The sequence below is a fragment of the Calidris pugnax genome, unplaced genomic scaffold, assembly GCF_001431845.1.
Source record: "Calidris pugnax isolate Ruff unplaced genomic scaffold, ASM143184v1 scaffold1, whole genome shotgun sequence".
NCBI classification, from domain to species: Eukaryota; Metazoa; Chordata; class Aves; order Charadriiformes; family Scolopacidae; genus Calidris; species Calidris pugnax.
This window is the reverse complement of record NW_015090800.1, coordinates 3,309,977-3,337,123: the sequence shown is the minus strand read 5'-3', so window position 1 is coordinate 3,337,123 and position 27,147 is coordinate 3,309,977. Positions and strand designations below refer to the sequence as shown.

At 42.1% G+C, this 27,147-nt stretch overlaps 2 protein-coding genes across 8 annotated transcripts in view; one reads left to right on the top strand and one right to left on the bottom strand.

Moving 5' to 3' along the window:
• CALD1 (caldesmon 1) overlaps positions 1–15,549 on the top strand; it is a 202,730-nt gene extending 187,181 nt beyond the window's left edge. For 5 of the 7 annotated variants that reach the window (XM_014937451.1, XM_014937452.1, XM_014937456.1 and 2 more), the window contains 7 exons: positions 5,095–5,138; positions 5,235–5,313; positions 7,510–7,647; positions 8,654–8,749; positions 11,374–11,451; positions 11,778–11,808; positions 13,847–15,549. In XM_014937451.1, coding sequence (XP_014792937.1) covers positions 5,095–5,138; positions 5,235–5,313; positions 7,510–7,647; positions 8,654–8,749; positions 11,374–11,451; positions 11,778–11,808; positions 13,847–13,878 — 498 coding nt within the window. In that variant the 3' untranslated portion in view covers positions 13,879–15,549. The remainder of the gene's footprint in view (positions 1–5,094; positions 5,139–5,234; positions 5,314–7,509; positions 7,648–8,653; positions 8,750–11,373; positions 11,452–11,777; positions 11,809–13,846) is intronic. The other 2 variants (XM_014937454.1, XM_014937457.1) reach the window with 1 other exon arrangement.
• A 1,731-nt stretch (positions 15,550–17,280) lies between these two features.
• LOC106885221 (aldose reductase-like) overlaps positions 17,281–27,147 on the bottom strand; it is a 95,484-nt gene continuing 85,617 nt past the window's right edge. Inside the window, exons 2-10 of the mRNA XM_014937223.1 lie at positions 26,162–26,437; positions 24,995–25,111; positions 24,195–24,272; positions 22,470–22,592; positions 20,604–20,710; positions 20,319–20,400; positions 19,173–19,256; positions 18,194–18,276; positions 17,281–17,845 (exon numbers count right to left, since the gene is read on the bottom strand). Of these exons, the coding sequence (XP_014792709.1) occupies positions 17,803–17,845; positions 18,194–18,276; positions 19,173–19,256; positions 20,319–20,400; positions 20,604–20,710; positions 22,470–22,592; positions 24,195–24,272; positions 24,995–25,111; positions 26,162–26,437 (993 nt within the window). The 3' untranslated portion in view covers positions 17,281–17,802. The remainder of the gene's footprint in view (positions 17,846–18,193; positions 18,277–19,172; positions 19,257–20,318; positions 20,401–20,603; positions 20,711–22,469; positions 22,593–24,194; positions 24,273–24,994; positions 25,112–26,161; positions 26,438–27,147) is intronic.

The window sequence follows — 27,147 nt, the reverse complement described above, 5'->3', positions numbered from 1 at the left end:
AAGAGAGGCTCAGTATTAGAACACTGTATGATACATGTGCACATTCTGACTTCTCTAGATCACAGTCTGGCAAAGCATCTTTTTCTCCTTCCTTGTCCTTCCTGATGTGATAAGTTTTTGGGAAGAAAGGGAAGTTCCTGGGAGTAATTTAGATGAGGAAATTAGGGCATGCTGTTTACCAAATGAACGACAACAACCAAAGGAAAAAGGGAGATAAACTGAAAAGGAGTGTGGTGTATTGCCATCTTATGGACACTGCATTTATCCATCAGGCAGGGCATGGACCAGCATGACATCCAGACTGAGAATTGAGAGATCAAGATGTGCAATTCATCTCCATGTATCACATGGCTCAAGGATGCACTTATCTAATGCACTTATGTATGTATACAAATAAGGACATAATACACATTCATGCTGATATTTAGAAAGAACTACCATGATTATCTAGTAAGGCCTCTAATAAATCACAGCCTACACAGTGCTGGCAAATCCTGGTGTGTTAACTGTTTAACACAGTATTTCCCTGAAACTTGAGACGCTACTTCAGCAGAACTGCTACTGCAGCATGGAGTCCTCCCAGTGACAATACCAGAGCTGGTCCTTTCCGAAGTGACAATGAAGAGGAAGCATGAAAAATAAATACAGGACAAGTTCATCACTAGCTCAGGGACAGAAGCAGCTTGGATTTCTCAGGGCTGGTGGAGTCCCTGTGGGCAGTAACAGCAGTACCAAACCACCATCCAGACTCTGCCCTCTTTCTTGGGTTTTGTTCTAAGGATACAGACTGGAACAACCTCTGCTGCTCTCTCATCCCACTCTAGCTCATGCTTTCCCTAGTTCAGGTCACACAAATGGTGCTGTAGTAGAAGAAAAAGATTTCCTGCATAATCTTTGTTCGTTCCTTTTTAGACAAGTTCATTCCTCATGTTTTCTTTGGGAAGGAGTGTTATTGATTTCTTGTATAACTATTCTCTAGGTTAATCAGGAGCGAACAGGATATTTCAAGACTAAGTCTCCTCTTGAGGGTGAGCTCAACCTCTATAGAAATGCAAAAGCAATAAGGCATTGATGGAAGGAAGCGATGGCAGGAGGCTGGGATGTCTCCTGTCTGCAGAAAGTATCTCCTGGGAAACATGGGTTGATGTGGCAGCCTGCACTCTCTGTAAGGCAATGGTGACAGCTAAGCCAGAAGATACGACTTTTCAGGGCTTGAGATATTTTATTTTTTTTCCTTTCCTTAAAGATCTATTTTGTCCTATCTCATTATTTCTCTCCATACCTGACAGCTGGGGCAGTGACTGGAAAGAATTAGACTCCACACAATCCATTCTTCCTAGATGAGCTACTCCTATAGCAGAGGGAAGATAGAGTGGTATGAACAGGATTTGTGACGTTTGTTTTTCCCCCATCTTTGATGCTGATGGCAGCACTCTAGCCTGGCACGTAAACTGGAGTAAATTGGTGTACTCTGCTGCTGACAGCAGGAAAAAGCCTAGTTGTGCTTAATGAAGCAAGAGAGCATGTGAGCCACTCAGAACAGAGAGAAGCCACTTTACTCCCAGGGACTACTCCTCAAAATGGATTTCCACTAGGGTCTTCTACCTGTTAGAAATAAGGCAAAATTTTAATACAGGGGTTTCTGTTTTCTGCATGCTTTTCTTATTCCCTTTTCTCCTTGACTCATTTTTTGAGAAGAGTTTTTTTATATATCATTTGATAATACACTCTGTCACATAATATCTAATACACAATTGAAAATTCCTAAGAATCATTTAATGTCTTTGTGTGAAACAAATTTTATTGGGAACATCTAGATGTTTTTTGTTTCCCAAGTCATTGGCTGAAATTGTGTGTTAACTCATTCCTCTTCCATCCTGTTTGTATCCTTGGAGGGTGTACAGATGGAAGAAAGTGTACTTTGACAGCCACACTTGAACTGCATTTTTAATAGGCAAGAAACTTCCTGAACAGTCAGTGAAGAAAACATGTCTATATAGTGTTGAATGTGGAGAAAGGCATACATATATCTTTGTATAATATGTTGCTTAATTTATTCCTTGCCACCTGCATGTGCTGGCCCCATTGAGTAAGACCCTAATCAGGTGTGAGACTCCACATGGTTTTGATTTATGTCTGTTGGTTTCATTTCCCCTGACTTTACTTGCATAAGGGTAGGTGACCATCTAAGGATTTTGTTGTCTAATCTAAGCTGCTTTGGTAGTTGAAAGACAGAGTGAGTGCCACCCTCAGTGGTCAAGCACCTTTCCTAGGGTGAGGTGAGCTCCAGTGACTATGGAGGGAACCAAATGAGAAGACTGGACTAAATGCTTAACTTTCAAGCAACTAAGGTTTATTGAGAGAGATGCAACCTGAGATCCCGTGCTCTTTCCAGTCATAGTCTCTTTGGAGACCTACAGGTTGACTTTGGAGCATGTGTTCTGTGTCGGGGGCTTTGGAAAGTATTCCATGGAGACAAAACATAGCCCCAACCTATTTAACAACATCCTGTTATAATGAATGCAGAAAAATGATTATTCTTATTTCTTGGTCTCAATTTAAGGAACTATCTTGCATATTGTGGTAACCACCTTGCTTTGTCTATTTCTCTTACAGATCTATTTTGTAATACTGTTTACTGTATGTGCCAAACATTTTAAATTCTTTGCATGGTGTTTGTGTTGGTGTGCAGTGGATAAATGACCTTTAGATGTTGCTGTGCAGCTTAAATGTGTTTGAATACACATGTGTATAGAGGTGTGTTTGCTGTAAGTGTATTCAATGTATGCTTCTATTTGCATACTGTGTTTTCAGGAAGGTACTCTAGAACAAATTTCTTGTGTAAACGTGCAGAAAATCTGTTATCCATCCACAGCAGGCACCTGCTTTCTTGGGAAGAGGACCATGTTCAGTTCTGAGGGCCACTTCCTAACTCTGCTTTCCTGTTTCACTTATTTTCTGTTTGCTTCCTCGCTCTCCTGTTCTGAACAATTCCTGACTTATCCCTGACACCGCAGTAGGTGCTCTGAGAACTGCTGTTTCCATTGTGTAAAGAACGACCCCATATCTTTATATTACAGCCCTAAGAATACATGTCCCTCTTCCCCCAGTCTGTCCCCATCTTACACCAGTGCCTATTGCAGCCAGGTTGTCCTGCTGTGTAGAAACATCTCTCCTTCCTGAACACAGGAAGACTGTAAAGAAGCTACTGTTGGCATCTTTTAAGATCTGTCCCTTTTGTGGAACCTCAGTTAAAGCCAGGCTGGATGGGGCTTTGAGCAACCTGCTCTGGTGGGAGGTGTCCCTGCCCATGGCAGGGGGGTTGGAACTGGATGATCTTTAAGGTCCCTTCCAACTCTAACCATTCTATGATTCTATGCTCTAAATTCATTATTAGGTGTGACCTTAAGTCCTGGTTGAGACAGTCCATATTGTTTATCCTTGCTGCCAGGCAGGGTTTTGCTGATGCAGTTGGGGAACTACCCCTTCATGCAGAGCAGGGGAGAAACCAGCAGCTCTTGTTGGTCCAACTCACCGTTTTGATGCATTGCTGGTTACGACCCAGAAAGAAATCAGACTTGTGGGAAACTTCTTACTACACCATAGCCGAGGAGAGGTGATGTGTTTGAGGTTCGCATCGTAGATCTGTTTAATCACTTTTGATCAAATAATTTACTTGCTGGTGTTGTGGCAATGGTCTGTTGCTGCCACCTTGTGACAACAGTGCACTGAGATGGTTGGTACATATTCCAGCAAAGCCCATTTTTCCACTCAGGACTGCATTTAGAGCATATATTGGCAACTAAAACCGTTAATGTAAATTACTCTATAAATTGTATATATATTTTTTTAGAGCTTCAGAGGTGCCTTTGAGCTGGATTGATGCTAGCTGGAGTTCTTCCCGTAAACTAGTTTGGCAAATTCTGCACCGAAGTGAACTTCCTGAGTTTTGGCTTGTATAAGCCTGAGAAATAAAACATGCGTGCCCTTTGATGGGATTGCTGAGGGATTTAGTATTCTGGTACAGCCTTGGATACTAAAAGGCACGGAGGAGAACCATTTAAAGGAATGGCTGTCATTGCCTTATTTTAAAGGCATGAATGCCACAGCAGTAACTTGAAAATGGGCAGCCCACACCGAGACTGGGGAATCCCCAGGAATCCAGCTGGGCTGATTATAAATCGTTTCTATCCCCTGGAGCTGCTTGTGTATATTTTACTCCTAAGTGAAACTGAAGAGCCTGGGACAATGGATGTGGAAGAGACATGAGGAAGTCGATTAAAGTATTTCTTGACTCAGAATGCAAATTTACCCTCCATCGTGAAATGTTTTAAAACTTTATGCAGGGATAGTATCTTTTTGTTTTCAAATTATCGAGAGATTTGGCATAAGTCTTATGAGACCTTCATGATTCTTTTTGCCTGGAAACATTACAATATTTTCCTATGCACAGAGTTGAAAATAATGATGAACTTAAGATATCAGTTTGTGTAATAACAGCTGGTAGATACTGACTCAGCAGCGACCTTGCTGAACCTGAGCAGAATACACTCTCATTGGTTTTTTTGGAGCTTAAATTAAATTTTCAGTGTCCTGCAAAAACATGCATGGGATAGGGGTATGTGGCTAAGCTCCAAACCTGGCCTGGTCTGATATCTAAACTCAGAAAAACTCCATTAAATTTGCTCTCTGTCTCAAGAGATACATACTCGTTCTTATGTGGGAGATATGAGGAAATTTGACATCGATTTTGTGAATATCAACCCCTTTTTTATAAAACAAACTTCTCCCCTTTTCTCTTTTTTGTGTTGGTGGGTTATTCTCTTGTTACCAATGAGGCACTGAAGAAATATGTGGGATGCAAACACTAATGGGGAAAATATATCTACACTTATGAAATCTGTAGCATAATAGGATCCTAACTATAAAATCTATGTGTGTCTCTGTGGTGATTTCTGTTGGAATGCATCTCTTCCAGATTGGCCGTTTGACATTTAAAATGACATTTTAGCCTGCCTTTAAAAAATAAGGTTAATAAAAAGGCTGCCTTTTTCTTAATTTTAAACTTATAGTTCTTGTTTCTCTCTTTTCTAGATAGAGGAGCGAGCAGAATTTTTGAACAAATCCGCTCAGAAGAGGTAAAGCAACAAAACAGTAGGTTAAGTCAAAACAGCAGTGTTTCATTGGAGGGAATAATTTATTTTTTTTTCTCTTTTTTTTTCTACTTCCTACAGTGGTATGAAACCCACCCACACAACAGCTGTTGTCTCAAAGATTGACAGTAGACTTGAGCAATACACTAGTGCAATTGAGGTAAGTTAAATCCAGGTCACGATGACGCTGGTTAGTAACGGCTTTTGGGACTTTATTCAGCCTGTGCTTTACTGGTGGAGAATTGCAGCCATTTTTGGTCACAAACTCTTTCTAAGGTGACTTCAAGAACAAAATGCTTGAGGCACACCTATACCCAACATCTAGATATATACCTAAACAAAACCTCAGATTAGCATCTTCCCTTTCATGCAACGGTTTGCTCTGCTTTGTAAACTTGGAGTAGCTCCTGAAGGACTCAGCCAGCACCTCTTGAGTGACAGTCACATCCTCTTCTCAGCTGATGAGATTACTATCAGCAGGGAGCTGATAGTGATCCTGAGCAAAGCTGATTTAGCAGCTTATTTAGGAGAGCAAGGAACTGGGCCTGTGTCCTTGGCTGCCACATCAGAGTGAAATTCCTTGGCGAAGATGGACACTTCAGTGGACTAGGGAGTTAAGTAGTGATAAAGGAAAAACAGAATAAAAAAAAAAATGTGGAATATGACCCCAGGTGATTTTGACAAGTAGTGATTAATAATATACCTTGAAGCCAGAACTGAGGGCTTTTTCTATTCATAGTTCAAGGAAAAATAGGTGAGTTGTTTTTTCTCTTGGTCTGATTTTTTTTTTTTGGCTGTTTTCATAAATCAGTGAGTACACGCAATGTGAAAACTAGTAGTTAGCAGGCCAGCTGGACTCTCTAGGGTAGGTAAGTGTCATGGGAATAAAATAGCATGAAGAAGGGTATTGATTTGATAGCTGTGATTAAGGTCTAGCACTTCTTCATTCCCTGATGGATTTTTTTTTCCTCCCCTTGTTCACATATAGAGTCTAAGCATGGTGTTCCATTAAGGTATTAGTTGGTTAGGCTTTACATATTTCCTTTAACTTAAAGGAAACTTTGGCAATTAAAGATCAATTTTTTCTGTGACTGCTTTCTGCTAGGAAGCTTTTCAGTGCTGGAGAGTTTTATACTGTGTGTCATTTCCCGATGAAAAAAGGACATGTGAGACTGTGCTGAAGGCTCAGGGTTGCCTCCAGCACCTATGTCAAGCTGAAGGTAGCTCAGACCCCTCTATTAGAGATGAATGGGCACCCCATAGTCCCCCTATGACCAAACCAGGAGCATAGAGCTTCTGTTCTCCTGCTTGACTCTGCGCCTTTTGTGGATGAGACGTAACCACCCTAGAGAGACCAAGGGCTTTGATGTTAAACTCCTTAAAGAGAGTGGATGGGTTGGAGCTACAGCTCTGTCTGTTTTAAGAAATTTAGGTAATCATGAAGGTTGTCAACCCATAAGCACTGGACCAGCCCACCCACCAGCTTATGCTAGGTTCACCAGCATTTTCAGTAGGGCTGTGCTAAGGTCCTGAGTCTTTACACTCCATTTAGATACTAAAAAGCATAGCTCTACAGCAAGGCGCAGGCAGTGCAGCTTCATGGCTATATTCAGCTCCCATCTGACCTGAAATTATTCCTTTGCTGAGTTTCTCATTTTTCAAAAGTTGCCCAATCTGACTTGCTCTGTGACTAGAGAGGCAAAGCCTCAGCTCATGTAGGTTCTTATTCTCCTTAAATCTGTGTTATGTAAAATGTACAAGAATTTGGAAGAAAAAGGAACAGGAGGAGTTTGGTCTGGTGTTTTTGGTAACCATGGAAAAGACACACTGCAAAAAAAACCCAGTCCCCCAAAAAACCACCACATTCCAAATATACTGTAATTGCTGAAGTTTACCCCTCGAATCCTGACTTGTGAGGTTAAGTTGCCTGGGCCAGATGGAGCAGAGTCTGATGCTGAATGGCAGAACAGCCTTTCCCTCCTGCCTCCGCATAAGGATTTCCTTAGCTGTGTCCCTGAAAGAGCCATGCTTAGAGATGCAGGTGCTGAGACTTGAAAGAGGCCAAATGAAAGCCTTGGAGCAGTTGTGTGCAGAGCTGTGGTTTGTGGGGAGCTTCAGAAATGCAACAAACGCAAATATCTAAGTGATTGCTGTTTTCATAGCTGGTCGTCGTCAAGGGTGCAACTGCAAATCAAAAGCTGGGGAGTCTCAGTGGCATCTCTTGAGCTGGGTATTCCTCTCCATCTTTGTGTGATCATCCATCCCCAGAACCACTTACAGCTGCTGCATTCCCCCAAACAACCCCATGACTCCATTTCTTAATGCTAAACACCAACTGACCTCAATTTTTCTGTAGGGCACAAAGTCTGCAAGATCACCTAAGCCAGCAGCCTCCGATCTTCATGTTCCGGCCGAGGGTGTCCGTAATATCAAGAGCATGTGGGAGAAAGGGAATGTTTTTTCATCACCTTCTGGGACAGGAACACCAAATAAGGTGTGTGTTTAATTTTACACAGTGATTATAAGAAATTATGTTATGGACCTGACCTTGCCATTCGTGTTCTTATGAGTAAGCCTGGATGCTCCTCTTGACATCACTGGTGAAGAATATCCTGAAGGATCCTGAGGTCCTCAGAAACCCACAAAATTGTGTGGCAGCAGTATTGAGTATAACAGAAGAATTTAGTGACATACTGAGCTAAGTTATGAGACATTCCAGAGGCACATCAGATATCTTAGACAAATATATCTAGTAGTTCAAGCAGAGTACAAAGAAATTCTTTGTGTCGGGAAAGATTCTTTTCGGGGGCAGAGAAGGATTAAATATGCAAGATAATGGTGATGTTTTATAGATCATGCAGAGAAGCATTTTATAGATCATGCATAGGAGCATTTGTGAGATTTCTATCTTTTCTGCATAAATCCTTAAGGCAACATTTCCTTCTATAAATTGATGTGTCAATGAGCATTCATCATAGCTGACAAACTGACCCATTGATTATTCCAGGAGATTGTTACAGATAACCATGAAATTTCAGTAATTTGTTCTAAACTTTTAAAGATTTATTTTAATGATCTAAATTTTAGGCCACTTAGCTCCTTTATTATGTGCTTTTTTGAAAACCTTTAGTTTAACAAAACAAAAATCTAGACTTAGACTGGTGTCTCCTTTTAGGCTGAAGATTTTTTTCTCTCTGTACTTTGGTACTATGACAGAAACATCAGGTTTATGTCTAGCACTTGTTCTTGGGTGGAATCACTAAAGTGGAAATGATTATGTCAGCCCACATTTATCATTATTGAAAGCTAAAGGGTAGTAGTTCTGTGTGGTTCATAGGAACAATGTTTTTAGAGCGTACAGGATGACCCTTAGTTAGCCATAGTCTCAGTGACCACCTCTATATTAAACTCAGGCTTAGCTTTGTTTTTAAATCTAAACTGTGAAAAACATAGCAAAAGCCACTCTGAAAGTCTTCTGATTAGATTTCGTTATTTTGCAGGAGACTGCTGGACTGAAGGTTGGTGTCTCCAGTCGTATCAACGAGTGGTTAACCAAGACCCCAGAGGGCAACAAATCACCTGCTCCAAAACCTTCCGTAAGTAAACCTGCAACAGCCATGTCTTCAGTAGATGGGTTCTTTCCTGGGGCAGAGGTGGTGACGGTGCTTCCTCAACTAGCTGATGGTCTTTGGAGGAACCTTGCTGCATGTCCTGTCTGGGAAGCTCCCAGAGGCCCTCTGGCTGCTGACTCCTGGGTAGTCAGAAGAGGCAGGAGGGATGAAACAGGGCAGTTCTCAGTTTAAAGCTTAAAAGTGGTCTGAAAAGACAGTGCTCAGAGAAGCACTTCTCTGGTAAAGACAGACATTAATTTACCACCTGTGAAAGGCCTGTCATTAATTTAGAAATTACCAGTCATAGACCTTGGATGAAACGCTTGTGTTTTGGCTCTGTTTTTTGGTAAAAATCTTCCAAGTGTGTTTTTAAACACGACAGACGTACTTTAATCTTGTAAGAGCCTAAATGTCATTTCTAACAAAAGCCCTTTGGTGTGCCCGTTACTTCAGCAAGAATCAAAGCAGAAAATGCTATCAAACTAGTAACATGGGAATATGGGAAACTGCAGTGTGGATGTGGGAAGGAGAAGAAACAGGTAATTTTGGGGTGGGGAAGGGTAGGGATGAGGAACTGGAGCTGTAGTTGTCTGTATCGGAGAGTAGTGGGGCATCACTTGTGGTATTAATGATTCAACTTTGGGATATTATTGAAGAACTGGTTTCTTCCCATATCCTTGTGTGGTGTTTTTCTGCCAATCCACCTGCCCTTTATAAAAGGTGCATCCTGACAAACGCTTTTTGAGTTCACAGTCCTGTTTGTCCCAAAGCAGAGCTTGAAATTTGCAGGTTTGTCCCTAATGTCAGCTACACGGAGATTGTGTCCCCGTGGTTGTGAATATAAAACCAAAGGAAGGCATCGTGGTTGCTGTATTTAATCACAGCCTCTGAAAACCAGCACAGAATCTGCCCCCAGATTTTCCTCTCTTTTAAGTTGCATCCTTTAGATAATGTAAAACTAACCTCTTGTTTTTCCCTCAGCCAATGTTTCTATCTATGTCTTCATTTCCCTCTTTCTCAATAGATTCTTCTTTCTTCTTTCAATATCTCTGCTTGAAGGAACCTGCCCTCCTCCTATTCCTCTTCTTTGGGTGTCTGTTTGCTAAGTTGGTCAGGTAAACCTGTTTATAATTGACTATGAAGAATGATATACATCTGCAATGTCTGATTTTTACTTTTCTTATCAGGATAAATCAAAGGGAAACTTAAAATTTTGTATTTAGCAAATAACTTCCTATTCCCACCCCCCATCACATTCCACTAAAATAAATTATTGTTTGAAGCTTTTGTGAGCATCAAATTCTGGTTTTGGAACAGCATTGACTTAAAAGTAGAGGGAGCAAAGATCTTAATTTGGTTTATGGTGAACATAATTCACAGATCCCAAATGATTTCAGGATTATGAAAGTGGTTTAGTGATAATGCTCATTGCAAGTGGATTTTTTAATAAGGGCCACTGCAATTTTGCTGGTTTCTTCCTTCCTCTGCTACTGCTTAACTTACTTTTTGAAGTACACAATTGTCTTAAAGTCTTAACTACCAGCAGCCCTCTTAGGCTGTAAATTATGATCAATTCTAGAGCGTCTCTGTTGGGTGCAAATACCTCTTGCAGAAATCACATTTTCATTCATCACTGGGCAATTTTCTATCCCACGTTAGAAATTCTCATGGGCAGAAAATGACCTATCTATGGATGGCAAGAACAAGATTGTGAAAACTGTGCAGGACTTTTTGAAAAGGAGAGCACTTGTGTCCAAAATTGTTACAAGAGACTTTTGTTTGCCATCCTCAGAAGCAAATAGCAATCCATCTGCCCTTTAAGAGGGTACATTCCTACTAGCCTAGCATGTGGTATCTTGGTTTGTATCCCTGTTTTTCCCCAAGAAGCAGCTTGACATTTTTACTGAGTTTTGCTTAAAGTCTGCATACTCACTTATTTCCAGATAATATTATTATTTTTTAATTTACCTCACCTGTTTTTTTCTGTCGGGCTAGTGATTGGTACATGCTAAGGTGCTAAAGGATGCAGTGGAAATCCTAATGTATATGAAGGACTCCAGTGTTAAATCTGGAAACCTATATTTAAGAATGCAGAGGACCTGCTTTTCTGTTCTATTAGAAGTCCCATTCCCCATTCTTTTTTACTTTTTTTTTTAACAGTTTTTTTAATGAAATATTTTGATTCTGATGCAAAATAACTGAGACAAGCTACTTTTGAATTCCTCCCTAATAGAAATATTATTTCAGAAAAAAAAAATCTGTTTTTTTTTCTGCACAAATTGAAATTGTCTTTCTTGAAAACCCGATGGGGCAATAGCTTTTCAATGTATTCCCTAGGGTGAACATAGTAAGGTATGGCCACTCTGTGCAGTGCTTAATAAATGCAGTAAGATTATTTTTTGTCGTAAAGCACATATATATGTGGAGTGATGATGTGAAGTGCCATTCCAAATAGCTTTATAATTGATAGACAATGTAATATTTACCACTAATGGATGCTCTTCAACTTTTCTTATGAGGGAGTTGCATTCTAACTTTTTCTTTACCCAAGTAAAATAAATCTGAACTAATATTGGTTTCTGTTCTCTGACATTAATTTTCAAATACAGGATTTAAAACCAGGAGATGTATCTGGCAAACGTAATCTCTGGGAGAAGCAGTCAGTTGAAAAGCCATCTTCTTCTAAGGTAACTTCAGTGCACTGTTAAAAGGATAATATCTCGGGGGGGGGGCTTACTTGTGGGAATGTGGTGTTTGTCTTCATATGGTCAGTTAGTTGGAATGAGACCTCCACATGTCTTTTGTTACTAACCTGCCTTTTTTATCTATAAAATAAAGTACAATGAAGCACAGAAAGCCATGGGCAGTGTGTAACTTCTATATTCATATTTGGCAGAGCTGTGTTGTGCGTGGAAATCTGTCCTTTGCATGGAGTTGATTTTTTCCCCCTGCTATAAATAGATATGTTTTCCCTTATTCAACTTTAATAATGGACTATTACTTCTTCAAACAGGTATCAGCTGTGGGGAAAAAAGAGACTAATGGTAAGTAATTCTAATAACACACCTGCATATTTAATAGAAACTTTGCCACATTTTCCTACGGGCACATCTGAGTTTTAAAATTCTACGGCTGTTAATGTTGATGGAAAAAACCCTGCTTTTTGCCTTGACCTTTCAAAAAAAGCTCCGTTGCAATATCATCAAAACACAAATGTTTGAGAAATAAGCCTAAACCATCTTTCTAGGAGGACTGAGAGCTCGCAGTGCTCCAGCCACGCTTGCAAAACCTTGTTTGAGTGACATGTGTAGCATATTTGCTGTAGCTGGAGAGAGTCATTAAACTGTGTGAGGTCTGAGGAATGGGATGGTCATCTAACTAATTACAGTAAATGCAAGGCAGCTGGCAAAGGCTCTTGTAGAGGCTGCAGCAGGAATGGCCATGCCTTTCATGACTGAAGGGGGAAAACCCAAAAAGTGAGGTTCTTGCAGCAGCATTATTTGAGCAGAAACGGAAGTTTTAAAGTGCTACTGAGAGCAAGCCCTGCTTCTGATTTTAAACGCTGTCACTGGGTAATGGTGAAGCCTGAAGAAAATTCAGCATTATTGATTTTTAAAAATAATTCTTCTGGCTGAGTGACTCTGGTGAGTCTCATGTGCTCTTGCACACCCAGAGTAGAAAGGAGTTAAAATGCCCTCAGCAGCAGCGCTGCTTTTGCTGGAGCTGTGCATCGGTGTCTTCTCAAGGCAAAATTATACTATTATAATTTTGAAACTGCTAGTTTGGGAAGCAAACAATCAGCAAAATTACCCTCCTAGCTTTTTTAATATTTTTTTTTTTTTAAATTTAAAACACTCCAAATAAACCAATTAAAGGAATTGTGTGCCTAAGGACCAGCAGGGAAGAATGGAAATTCACTGACCAATTCAGTAGCTTTAAAGATGCCTTGCAACATCCCTTGATTCTTCACTAGGAATGAAATGATCAAACATAGAAAAACTTTTTGGTTTTTACACATTAGCGTATGCACACATTTTTCTTCACATGCATACGTTAAGCTGGAGGTATGGTGTACCTGTGAACTTTTCTTGTCAGTTTAAGGGTTGTGCAAAACAGAATTGTCTTCCTCCTCCTCTTCTTTTTTAGGGGTCTGGAGAATAAGTCTTATGAGGAGAGGCTGAGGGAACTGGGGGTGTTCAGCCTGGAGAAGAGGAGGCTGAGGGGAGACCTTCTTGCTCTCTACAACTCCCTGAAAGGAGGGTGTAGAGAGGTGGGGGTCGGTCTCTTCTCCCAAGTCACAGGTGACAGGACAAGAGGAAATGGCCTCAAGTTGTACCAGGGGAGGTTCAGGCTGGATATTAGGAAAAATTTTTTCACTGAAAGGGTTATCAGACATTGGAATGGGCTGCCCAGGGAGGTGGTTGAGGCCCCATCCCTGGAGGTGTTCAAAAGACGGGTTGATGAAGTGCTGGGAGGTATGGTTTAGTGATGATGCTCCTTGTTTGTTGTGCGGGTGTCTATTTTTGTCAGTTAGGTTGACGGTTGGACAAGATGATCTTTAAGGTCCCTTCCAACCTAGAAGATTCTGTGATTCTGTGATTCTTTTTTCAACTGAGCTGTTAGGAGAGGGGTTTTCAGGCTCACTCAGGGTTGAGCAGCTCTGCTCCCAGGGAAGGTGTTAGCAGCCGTGAGTCGTTGCCTACGGGAGCAGGCTCCACTGAGAAGTTCAGACACTCAAACCTCTCCTCCAAGGCTGAGTGAGATGAGGCCTTCAGTAGAGGGGTTGCAGGAGGAAAGGTCTCAGGGGCTGGCTTTCAGTCCTCCCATGGACTAGGGGTATATGCACCAAGCATTGCAGCACAGCTTCAGCTGCTTCCCAGGGCTGTTGGAGGTGAGAAAGGTGAAATCCTGCTTGTCCTCTCGGAGGACCACCTCGGAGCAATCCCAATACACGAGAACAGCAGCATCCAGCTTGTGTCCTGCCTTCTTACACGCTGTGTGTTAATCTAGAGCCATGCCTTCTCTAACTTTAGAGATACGTCTGGGTTATTTCAAGCCATCTTTAATCTGTCTCTTTCTCAGCAGGTTTGAGACAATTTGAGAAAGAACCGTAGAAGGCCGCTAAAGACGCCGGACCAATCAGTTGGGGGAAAAAAAAGAAAAGGAAAAAGTGCTAAATTGTTCTTTTTATATTTATGTTTATTTACCAAAAATGTCTTTTTGCATTATCCCAGTTAAAACCATGTATATTAGCACTGTATTTAATAATCAGTCTAGACATTCATCTTAATAGTACTGCCTTTGCACAAGAGCCTTTATTCCTAAAGAAACCCATGCTGTGAAATATATAGACTCTCCTACTGATAGTCATAACGATGTATCTGAACAGTGATTTCAACTGGCAGAAGAGGTCAACCCAAAACGCATGTAAAGTGAAGTTGCTCAAGAAAGGTGTGCAGTGAACCTATAAAAACAACGGTTACTTTTGTAATACAGAAGTCTTTCTTTCTGCACTTTAGACTAAGGCATGGAAGAAATATCTTTAGTTGACAATGTAATATTTTCTGTAAGTTGCCCATGTCATGAGAAATACTGCATCAATAACGTGGTTTAGGTTTTTTTGTTTTGTTTTGTTTTATACTTTTTTTAAGTATCAATTTCTCCATTCTAGTTTAAGTTAATACCTAAATTTGGATGGTTATGTTAGCTGACAGCGGTACTGATATTTCTTTTTGTTGTTAGTGACTAGTAATTGAATGCAATTTAGATTATATACACACATAGCTTTACAAAGGTTAGCCTAAAGGCACTACTAATGGTAGAATGCTTTAATACATGCTAGAGTATTATATTTAGTAATAAACATACATAATTAGCCAATATCACAGCTTAAAAAAATAAAGACAAAATCACACAACTTTTCTATAGTAAGATTTCATAATTGCCATTAGAGGTATGGTGAGATAAGTATTAAAAAATTTTAAATGTCAGTTGCCCAGTACTGGGTAATTAAAAAGAAAGTATAGTTTTTAAAAGAGGAAAAGGTAAGGGTATAGAGGGTCAAAAATAGGTCACTTGTATAAAACGTTGTAGTTTAATTTATATAAAACTACCATAATTAAAAAGAAAAAAAACAAACCTAAACACAGATGGAGCTGGTTTTAAATAACTGTACACTAAATCTTGCCATCCATCGGTGCCGTACACTAAGTCCACCTAAAATGAAGTAAACCTCTATCTTTATAGTGCTTCTTTTTAACTCTCTCTCCCTAATATCTTATTTACAGATGTTTTCATTTGTATATAGTTAAACACATGGCTATAAGACGTCAGCTTGGTTTGAGTTTACATGCCATACAGTTTAGCATTTACATCCTACAGTGTATGGGTGGCATAAACTGAGCAACTGAAGTAGCCCCTGAGCGTGTTGTTAACAGCCTTGTAGTGCATCAAAATTACCAGGATCTGCCTTTTCACCACCTCCATCTTTTACAGCATCTGTCTTCTTCCAAAAGAAGCGTACTGTTATATTTTCAACCCAAATATGAGCTCCCCTGCTTGGCCGAAACATCTTGTTTACATACAGAGATGCACGGAGTTATCTGTAGGGGGTGAAACTGTGCCTGACATTGTCTGTGAGTTGTCATGTTTTTTTTTTTGTTTGGGGGTTTTGTAAACACTCCTCTGAGTCTTTCAAATACATCCGATAGCTGCAATAAAAACGATTTGTTCAAACAATGTATCCTGAAACTGCATCCACAATAAATGGAATATTTCCATCAGCAGCCCCCTGTTTGTCAATGAGTAGAAACGGGCCGGTTGTTGTAACTGGGATAGGAATTGTGCTAAGGCTGTGTAAAATAAGGTATCCTTGCAAAGAACCTCAAAGCATGTCTCTCCTGATGTACTCCTACCCTACCCCAGACAGCCAAGTCATAAAATCAGCAGATTTACCTACATACTCTTAAGGACGAGAGGAAATGGCCTCAAGTTGCGCCAGGGGAGGTTCAGGCTGGATATTAGGAAAAATTTTTTCACTGAAAGGGTTCTCAGCCATTGGAATGGGCTGCCCAGGGAGGTGGTTGAGGCACCATCCCTGGAGGTGTTCAAAAGACAGGTTGATGTGGTGCTGGGAGGTATGGTTTAGTGATGATGCTCCTTGTTTGTTGTGTGGGTGTCTATTTTTGTCAGTTAGGTTGACGGTTGGACAAGATGATCTTTAAGGTCCCTTCCAACCTAGAAGATTGATTCTGTGATTCTGTGAATTGTCGTGCCTGTTGGTACAAGAGAGAAGCTGTGCATCATCCAGAAGTCAGCGTGCTCCACAAAGTAGGTTCTGACCCAGCAGCACAGCCACCTGCTTTCCTGCTTTGAAAGATGTTTTCTGTGTGAGGGTGGTTGTGTTTCTTCTCTCTGCCTCAGTGGGATGTGCTTCCAGGCACGGATGACCATGGAGACCAAAGCCTGGGGAGCTGCTGGCCTTCCCCTTGTCCTCCCCTCCCCTTCATTTTTGCTCCAAGGGCAGCACAGCACGTAACGCCCTGCATCAACCAGGTCATGGTCATCCTGAAGAGGCCCCCCAGGCTGCTGCCAGCTCCACGAGAGGCACTGGGAAGGCTGCCACAAGCAAAGCTTTTCTGAGCTACTGGGGGAGAAGTAATCGGATGCTGCCTGATTTAACCTGAAAAGAGCCTGTATGCCTGCAAGCGGGCCTGTTTCCCTGCCTCGGACTGACCGACTACATTGCTAAATTTTTCTGCAGTCTTTGCCAAAGTGGCACTTTTCCTTGGTGAGGTAGGTAAGCTCCTTTTGCTCCTGGTTATTGCCTTTTCTGAGAGTGTGGCAGTGCGCTGGGCACAACAGCTTTTACTTTTACAAATCCCAGGGGTTGAGTCAGCAGCGCTGCAAGTTTTTGGGGTGTTTCAATCCCATTACCTGGTGATGATTGTTCAGTCAGATTGTCACCTTCTGATCATAGTTTCCTGCAGCATCCCAGCCAGCCTTGCTCTTGCCAGCGTGCAAAATGCCCCAGAGCAGCCTTTTTCAAGCCCTTGCTTTGCTTTGGCTTAACACCAAGCAATTGTGAGTCTACCTTACAGTTTGCTTTGGTGTTTTCAAAGTTATTCTATGTTCTCTTTAAATAACACCAACCCTTGTCTGGATATATTGTTCTGAATGCTGCCAGCAGAGGAACAAAAAAAAAATAAAAATCTAGTTTTGTGTTTGAGATTTCCAGAGCAAGTCTTTCTGATTGTGTAGGTAGACCTTATGTTTGGCTGGGTGGATTTTGATGTGTGTTATCACTGCTTATCTCCACCTCTCATCATACAAGGATTTGACGTCTAGTTGTCCAGGGGGAGGGCTGTTGTTTAGGTTCTAAGCTGGAGCATGATCCTGCTTAATGCGTAAGCCACAAAGTAGTCTCTATGTATTGTCCTTGTAGAGGAAGCACATTTCTATCTGTATTAATTTATAAAAAAAAAACCCCAAAACAAAAACCAAACCAGACTTCAGGCAGGGTTTTATAAATAATTGTATGAAATAATTCAAGCACTCCACTGATTAAGTTTTGTTGTTATTCAAACTTCATTCATATAAAATTTTAAAGCATTAGAGGTTCACACTGTAAAAATCACAACTATGTAAGAAAGCAAAGTAATTAGAAAGAGCATTGCTTGACAGCAGCTCATGAGCCAGTATGACTGACCACACCGGAAATAACATATAAAAAAACCCAAACATGTAAGTAACCAGAGTTTTTTGTTAAACATGACTTTAATTAAGGAAGAGAAGGAAAAAAAAGAAATGAAGAGACGTTGTCTTTTTACTATTAATCAAAACCAGATTTCTGCTAACCATCTTTACAAAAGATGCATCCCTGTTGATGTGTTGTTATCCCAGCTCGTGATGGCCTCCTGAAAAAGGAGGATAAGTAGCTGCTTGTAATGATCGTCAAATACAGAAGAAAAAAATCAGGACCAAGCTCCATCTTCTCATCTGGAAGGAATTACACAGAAGTCTCGCAGAAACCACTGGCATTAATATTCTGCTTTGAATGGGTAGTCCTTGTGATTGACAGCTCTGAGAAGAGAAAGAATGGTTAGTTAAGTACTGTAGAAAGTATCTTCAGCAGCATTTCCCCACTGCTGCTCCCTCCCCAGCTGCCAAGATACTCAAGTGTTACTGCTGTCATTAATTTGGACACAGACTTGGGAACAAGTGTGTGCCGCACCACGATGTCAAAGGGAGTGTGTGCCCTGAATGAATCCCCCTCCTGACATCAGTTCCAGGCTGTGTCTCGTTACCTGGGATCCAGGTTTTAAGATACGAGCTCTCCCTGGTTTTGGTCATGTATGTTTTCAAGATATGGGGGATGAAAACACAGATAGAGATAGGCCTAATGGATAATAAGGATAACAGAGAACATACTGGAGCGCTGGCACCGCTCTCCAGTTCCTGTTGAAGCTGAGGATGACGTCCATCTCATTTTTAGATAGTTCAAAGTCAAACACCTAGAAGGGGAAAACAAACAAACTTTTTACTGAGCTTCATAAGCAGTTAGCTACTAAGTGTGCTTCATGCGTTTATGACTTCATGTAGGAACATACTGCCTCCACACTAAGCACAATTAAGAAATCCTCTTATTTCTCTTATTTCCTCAATTTACCCTTGAAGTAACCAAGATAGTCCTTTTCTTTCTGAGGTGCTGTTTTATAGCAATGTCTCTCAGTCCTGGGTGGTTGAATGCAAACACCACTGTAGTTTGGGTTGTAATGCACAGACAGAAAACTTAGGGTGCTAAGGATGGGTTACTTGATGTGTCACTGCAATTAGCAGTAAATATTTCTGCTACAACAGAGGACTTCTGGGTACCAGCTGCAAATATTTGTCTCACAGTTAAGCAGTCATCTAAGAGCTCTTGCTAGTGGTCCATAGGAGAGGTAAGTCCAAAAAATGTAGCAGCTTGAATTGAAAGTAACACAGAAATTTCATCTAAGATGCCAGCCCTTACGAGCAAATATCCAGCTGAGTCTCTCTGCCAAGGGGAACCACAGCCTCAAGGTGAGACATAAACCATAACGGGTCTGGTGTTTACAATCTGTTCCTTCACACCCTACAGAGGGGCTCACTAAGCATTTCCCAGAGGGAAAGTCCAAAACTGGGATTCCGTTGCCAGGGCAGCAGAGCTTGGACCACCCTGGTGTAACCCATTTCTCTCCTGGCAGGAAGAAAAAGCTTTTCCCCAGAGGAAAAATGCAGACACTTAGGTAGTGCCGAGCCCCAATCTTTACATCTCTGAGCTCTCCTTCCAATGTCTCTTAGATGCTGCTTGGAAACATGAAGGAGATATGGGGATGGGTGGCCATCCTGTGTAAAAAGGTGGCAGAAGTCCCACTGGAAACTTTACCTTGATGTTTTCCTGAACACGCTGTGGTTTGTCAGACTTGGGAATGACGATCACATTTCTTTGGATAAGAAACCGGAGCAGAACCTAGGAAAGAGCAAGGGGGAGCATGAACACAGGGGTACCAAGAAATCTGTTCAAATGCATTTTGTGTTCTCTCATACTTCCCACCCTCCCCCCGGCCATGCACAAACCGATTTTTCTTTCTACAACTAAGTTTGCATACAGGAGTTTGATGTGCCAACATCTGCTTGCAGTCTACTGACAAATTATAATTATTTCTGGCCTATGTTGTTTCTACATCCTGGATTCTGTAGGATTTGTTTTGTTTTCATTTAGAATAGGAGGCGGGGGGGAGAAAAATTATGATGCTTCTGGCTGGTGTTATAGGGGTGCTTGGACCAAATGAGCACAACAATTCTGCAAATTATTTTGGGCACGCAGGTAAGTACCTCATCTAAGTTAATCCTTCTAAAGTCCTTAAAAGGAAAAATGTATTTATAGATTTTAAAAGTTCCCCCCACCTCCAAACAGGACTGTTGCATACAATTTTTTGTCCTGCTCTTGCCTGTCTTAAAAATATGACTATGGCTGATATTGCCTGTGAACACGTGGGGTTGTTTGAAGTCCAGTTTCTGTAGACCCAGTGCAAGAACTCCCTTACGTGACTAGCAACTAATAGAGAAAATTTCATCTTGAATAATCAAGCACCTTTCAAGGATGCTTTGTGAACATGAGCAATCAAATTGGTTTGCAAATTACAGGGCTTCTCTGAAGAATAACTTGGTTAACTTAGCTGGAGGAAAGAATAACAGGTTGGCTTGATGGTTTGTAAATAAACTTCAGAGGAAAGGGGTTCTCAAGGAGCAAGCACTTCTCTCTGGGAGCAGAATAAATCTCCCTAAGAAGCAGGACATCCAAGGTAAGCGTGTACCTCATCAGCCCCTCCAAAAACAGCACTCAAGACCTCTTAGAAAATACCTGATAATTCATATGAATGCTGGTAGGAACTGGGGCAAAATGAGGAGTCAAGTGCAGTTCAAGCCCATTATACTGTACCTTTAGAGAAGGCAGCATCTGCTAAGCTGGCCATCAGCCTACAAAAATGTCTGAGGAGGAAGAACAGTTTTCCCTGATGACCCCACTTACCTGGGCAGGGGTTTTATTATGTCTAACTGCAATCTCTTTAATCTTGGGATCATCCAGCAGCAGAGGGTCCCCTGGCTTTGCCCTGTTAAAAACAAAATCCAGGATATTGATGGGACAAAGGTGTTGACTTCCCTTGCAGGAAGCCTGACGTTTTATGTGAAATAATCTGCAACAAAGCAAGAGCACTTTTCTCATTATACATGCATTTATTTACATCATTTGCCTCTAAGATTCAAGTGGCAAATGCACTGTTTTGCCTGCAGAAAGGCTGCCATGCTTTCTTACCATGGGCGGTTAGGAGAGCCGAGGGGGCTGTACGCTGTCACAGCAATCCCTTTGGATTGACAGTACTTGATCAGCTTCTCCTGGGTGAGGTAGGGATGACATTCAACCTGCCAACACAGGAAGGTGGTGGTTGACACAGAGGCAGACTAAACCCAGCTCCAGAGCATAAATAACCAACATTTTAATTCCTCTTGGGTCACAAAAAATGTGAAGACTTACAATATCATGATTAAAATCTATCTGCTACAAAAAAAAAAAAGTTATCCATGTCACAGCAAGATCTAGAGGCCTGGCACAGAGAATAGGGCTTCCTCATGCCACATATCATGCAAAGATTGTGAGAAGTAGATGAGAGGAGTGAAAGTGCTATCCATGTCAGGAATCAGGGAAATCAGTCTTCCTGGACTACTGGAGAACAGAACCGCATCTTCAGAGGGGCAGCTCAGAATACCTGAAGTTTAGCTCCTGCTCCAAGTCACCCAACCACAAGGCACAGTATGACCACAGGGCTACACTGCATAACACAGCACCATGCACGTATCCAGCTGTTTCTACATGCTATGGCTTTGCCCCCAGGCATGGTGACACGAAATCCATGAACAGTAGTTTAGTTAGACTTCAGCTAGATTAGGGAATGACTGTAATGACAGCATGTGGCACAGGCACAACCATAAAGAAGCAAATATAGAAGCTGGAGTCAATCACAGAATCATAGAATGGTTTGGGTTGGAAGGGACCTCAAAGATCATCAAGTTCCAACCCCCCTGCCATGGGCAGGGACACCTCCCACTAGAGCAGGTTGCTCAAGGCCCCATCCAGCCTGGCCTTGAACACTTCCAGGGATGGGGCAGCCACATCTTCAGTCAAAGCCTGAAGTTCTTTAAAGCGTTGAAGTCGGTGCAGCTTTTAACGTGAGGGCAGTTGGCTCCATCCCCAATGGAAGTTTATAACCCTTCAGTAACATCTTCCCAAGTCCTATGTCCCCCTTGTGCTAAGCCTGGGTGACACACGTGTTAGTCCCAAGTCCAGCACAGGCAGCATCACACCTGCACAGGACTCAGATCTCCCTGGCTGGTGTTTTCCCAAACCATCGGACACGGGCATTGAGCACCCTCAGCTGAGCGCAAGGAAGTCACACGTGGAAAAGTCAGAAGGTCCTGATGTGCCCCTGCTGCCCTGCAATTTCATTCATGAGGTATGTGGTGAGAATTTGTTATATTATTATTATATATATATATCCAAGCCTCTTTTTTATAATTAGGCTCAGTGAAACTGTTTCTTTTGTGTTGGAAAATAAACGAGTCCAGAGAATGAGTTAGAACATTCCTGTGCAGTCCTGTGCCTGTGCAGTAGCTCGCAGTGGAGATTTTGTTGGTTATTCCAGGAATGGCAGAAATGGGCCTGTGGCAACTTGGGAGTTGCAAAAGATGACGTGTGGCAGAAAGTCACAAGGTCTTAGACAAGGTAATGTATATTTCTGCTTTTTTCCAATGTCTGAAAAGTAAGTTCTCATGTGTTTGTTTCATGTTATGGTGATATGAATAACCCATACTGTTTTGTATGGTATTGCTCTCAAATCTCCACTGCATTATATACACACACAACTCTACACAACGTTTTCTGTTTAGATCCCTGTCAGCTAAAAGCCATCCACTGACTCTGTACCAAAGCCTTCCGTATTGGAGGCAGAACTGACTTGAAGGGACTTGGGGACAACCAGAGACACCTTGTGCTTTGCAAGATCTTTCCACGGCACCAAAACTGTTTGAAGGTCATGGCAGAAGTCAGTTTTAGAGCTGAAGTGTAGCACAACAAGCTTAAGAATATCCCAAGTTTAGCTGACATCAATGGAAATAGAAGTCTTACCTGGTTAATTACTGGCTTGTATTTTAGTCCTGGCTTGTTCAAGATTCTTTCGATTTGCTCATGGTTAAAGTTGGAGACACCAATGGCTTTCACCAGACCACAGTCCACCAGCTCTTCCATGGCCTAAAGGGTAAGGACAACCAATGTGTGTTTATGAGGTGGTATTAGTATCAGCTACACTATGTTAGTTCTCTAAAGCTAGTGACAAACCAATAAACAACCCAGACTAGATCACAGTATTATTTCAAACTATACAACAAAAAACCAAAACCCCAAAACCCCACCTTTATACCTTGTATTATCTGCATGCTTTATGTCTCATTGCAGATGTAATATAAGTAATATAAGAATGACTTGGCAAACTCTTTTGTAATGGGAAGCAAAATCTTTTGCTTTGGCTTTTTTGGGGGTCATTTTGCCAGACTTAAAAATGCAAAGGAGACCCCTCCACCTCCTACCATGCCAGCATACCACCTCTGAGTTGGCAGAACGCAGCAGGGAGGATGTTAGAATAAACTGAATTACCTCAAAATACTTTCTTACAGCTGTAACCTGCTACTCTAGAAAAAACTATTAATTTGTAGAGTCATAGAATGGTTCGAGTTGGAAGGAAGATTAAAGATCATCTTTCCCCTCTACCACCGCCACGATGGGCAGAGGCACTTCCCACTAGAGCAGGTTGCTCCAAGCCCCATCCAGCCTGGCCTTGAACCCCTCCAGGGATGGGGCAGCCACAACTTCTCTGGGCAACCCGTTCCAGTGCCTCACCACCCTCATAGTGAAAAATTTCTTCCTAATATCTAATCTAAATCTCCCTTCTTTCAGTTTCAAACCATTACCCCTCATCCTATTGCTACACTCCCTGATAAGGAGTCCCTCCCCGTCTCTCTGTAGATCTCCTTTAGGTACTGGGAGGCTGTTAAAATGTCTCTCTGGAGCCTTCTGCTCTCCAGGCTGAACAGCCCCAGCTCTCTCAGCCTGTCCTCATAGGAGAGGTGCTCCAGCCCTCTGAATATCTTCATGACCCTCCTTTGGACCCATTCCAATAGATCCATGTCCTACTTGTGCTGAGGACTCCAGAGCTGGGCACAGTACTCCAGGTGGGATTTCACTGGAGCAGAGTAGAGGGGTAGAACCACCTGTCTTGACCTCCTGGCCATGCTTCTTTTGATGCAGCCCAGGATATGGTTGGCTTTCTGGCTTCCCAGCACACATTGCTGACTCATGTTGAGCTCCTCATCCACCAGCCCCCCCAACTCCTTCTCCTCGGGGCTGCTCTCAGAGCTGTAGCATCACAGAGGTGTAGGTAGCAGGAGCAGACCCTAAATCCTCTCAGTCCACAAGGAAAGGAGGATTGAAGGACAGCCTGACATGCTGATGCCTGACACTGAAAAGTGTGAGAACTCACTATCTGTATGAAACACCCAGTAAAGTAACAGCCACACCTGGATTAATCTACACTTCATTAATCTACTATTCAAATATTATTTCAGTGACAACACCTATACTGCTTATAGTTTCCTCCTCTCTCGTCTTAGCACAGACAACGCCCCTCTTGCTCCTCAAAACAAGAGGTAGCAGCAGCTCTGCTCATTCTGGTCATGAAATACAATTTTGTGTGACTATCGTCCGTACCCAAACCTATCCCTTAATGTCATCGTGCACACAGATCTCAGTTCCACCTTTAGTGCTGACACTGGCCCAAAAGAGCAAACATTAACTTACCTCCCACGTGTCCACAAAATCTGTATCACTGGGGATACTCATACCCTTGTCATCCAGAGGATGAAGTTCTTCGCCAGCCTGTTATTTCAAGGCAGATAAAACATACACTTTAAGAGTTTATTTTCTTACTGTTTACTAGCACTTCTGACTGGAATTATAGGCAGGGAGTTACTAGGTTATTTAAACATACCACATTACTGATAAACATGCATATTTTTTAGTTTTCTCTTTTGGGCAAGGGACATATTTCTACAGATCATTCCCTGCATACAAAGGCTGGGGATTAGAAGTAATTATGTGAGTAACTCAGGCAGATCTAGAGACAACGCCCAACTGTTTAAAATTGTAGAGTTTTTATTTGTTTTACATGGGTGTAGACTGGGGAAAAAACCCAGCATGTTCTCTCTGCACTGTGCTTTGCTTTTCACTGTTGGTTACTCCAGATCAAGCCAACATCTCCAAAGCCTGAGATGTTCCCACTGTCCCAGCCCAGCAGAAGGCCATGATCCCAAACTGCACCATCGTGTGTTGAGTACAGTTTCCCTGAAGACCCAGGGGGCTCATTAGCAGTGTTCATACCCACACCCATCTCAGTCCAACAGGCATGGAAAGCCAGACCCATGTGCTAAAACGTACAACTACCCAGTTAGTGACTACATGCTTGCTACCACCTCTGCAGGTAAGAGCTAAATGAACCACAGCATATCCCAGCTGCGTAATGAAGATGGTGACAGCACAGATGAGAGAATGCACCAGGTTTCTAGCCAGGTAAGGAGAAGAGGAATGTAGAGCAGAACTACCTTGAATCCCATAGGGAAGTGTATCAGGTAGAGGTCAAGGTAGTCCAGCTGCAGTGCGTCGAGGCTCTTCTTGCACGCTACCTTAACCAGAGACTTCTCGTGAAACGTGTTCCACAACTGTGGGAAGAAACCAAGCCCAACCATGAGTCTACAGCTTCCAGAGTCCAGACTAGGGGACAAAAGCTTCTCCCTTAGTGGTCTGGGAGGACAACTCCCTCCCTGCCTACCCAGTGCACAGTGAAGACAAAGATGCCAAAATTTTAATTGTAAGGTAAGACAAACATACCACAAATAAGGGAGTCGGTAGTGAAGGTTAACAATCACTATTCCTACTTATTAAAAAAAGAGAGTTTCAGAATTAACTGTAACACCCTGCCAAGTGTATCTGACACAGCAAAGTTGTTACTGTTACTTTTTTTTTCCCAGCCTAAAGTTTGAGTCTTGAGCAACTCATGGGTGCCCTCCTTCTGCCACTTTTATCTGGCCACTGAGAGAACTGTTGTGAATTTTACTTCATTCTTTAAATGAGAATTCAAGTAGTTTAAATAGAAGAACTTGCAAGCATTACTCAAAAGAAAACCTGTTCTTTAACAGAAATTGAGGGTATGTGGAAAAGCTAGTTATGCTCAGTATTTTCTAGTTTTGCTAGTGAAAACACCGAATCACTTCAACTAAAAAACTCATGTTCTCACTTTTTGGTAAAGAGCATTGCTGAAACAAGTAGATGAAATGAAGGAATGGAGTAAATAGCTCAGACTGAAGTCTGTTACTTTCATTTCTATGCCCTTCCAGGCTTACATTTTGTACATGACACCATTTTCCAATGTCTTGCGCACCACAAAGTAGTGTGGAACCTTCGGATTCAGACATCTGTATAATCTTCCTGATCTTTCTAGGGTGCGTACAAATGGACCTTCAGTATAATTAACTGACTTATCACATACAAGGAAATTATTAGACCAGCAACCACGCTATCCTTCCAAAGTTGTCAATAGTTCCTTAAGTAAAGTTCAGTCCAAATTGCAAATAGAGGATGGAATTTATAGCACACAACAAGACAACCATGAAATTAATATCATAGAAGGGAATAAGTCCTTTGGTTACTTTACAGATGGAATGTTTCTTTCAGAAAAATGTAAACACCCCAAAAATCCAGCATCCTTGTACCTTAGTAACAATGAAGAGGTCTTCCCGCTTCACAGCCCCCTCCTTGATCTTCTGCTGGACTGCATTCCCTATTTCATTTTCATTCTGGTAGAAGTAGGCACAGTCGAAGTGGCGGTAGCCTGCATCGATAGCAAACTTCACCACCTCTTCCACCTTCCCTGGAGGAGCCTGAAAGCAAACACAACCAAACCATGAGCTTTTGCGTGGCCCTCTGCCAGCGCTCACAAGCTGCTCTAGCTCCACAAAGTCTCCCTTTCCAGCTGTTGCTGGAGTTTCCTTGACACCCGAGGTTCAACTCTCCAGACAAACAGCATTTTTGTAAGGAAAGGGAACGGAGCAGAAAGGAGTTCATTTCTGTGAGACATTTGGGACTCTGCCATTTCCAGCAGAGTTTCCTTAACTCCTTCCTAGTTTGAGGGAGGCTGAGGGCAGACCTCATCCCTCTCTACAACTTCTTGAAAGGACATTGTAGAGAGGTTGGTGCTGGTCTCTTTTCACAGGTGATTAGCAATAGAACGAGAGGGAATGGATTCAAGCTGCAACAGAGTAGGTTTAGACCGGACATTAGGAAAAAATTCTTCCCAGAAAGAGTGGTCAGACACTGGAATAGGCTGCCCAGGGAGGTGGTTGAGCCACCATCCTTGGATGAGTTTAAGAGTCGTTTAGATGTGGTGTTGGGTGATATGGTGTAGGGGAGAACTTTGTAGAATAGAGTTGATGGTTGGACTCGATGCTCCCAAGGGTCTCTTCCAACCTAGATGATTCTATAACTTGCTCTCAGGGTTGTTCAAGCAGTTTTGCCGGTTAAACCCTTCCCCACGAAGGCGGTTCGGTGGCACAAGGGCTGCCATCAGCCAAGCCACCCCTGCCAGCTGCGCGCACCTGCCCTTTCGCAACCCACACTCGGCTCTTTTTTGCTGCTTACTTCTTTTGCCTCCCCCACCCCTTCTTCGGCCCCTTGCTTTTTGTTTGGTTTTGGCCTTTCC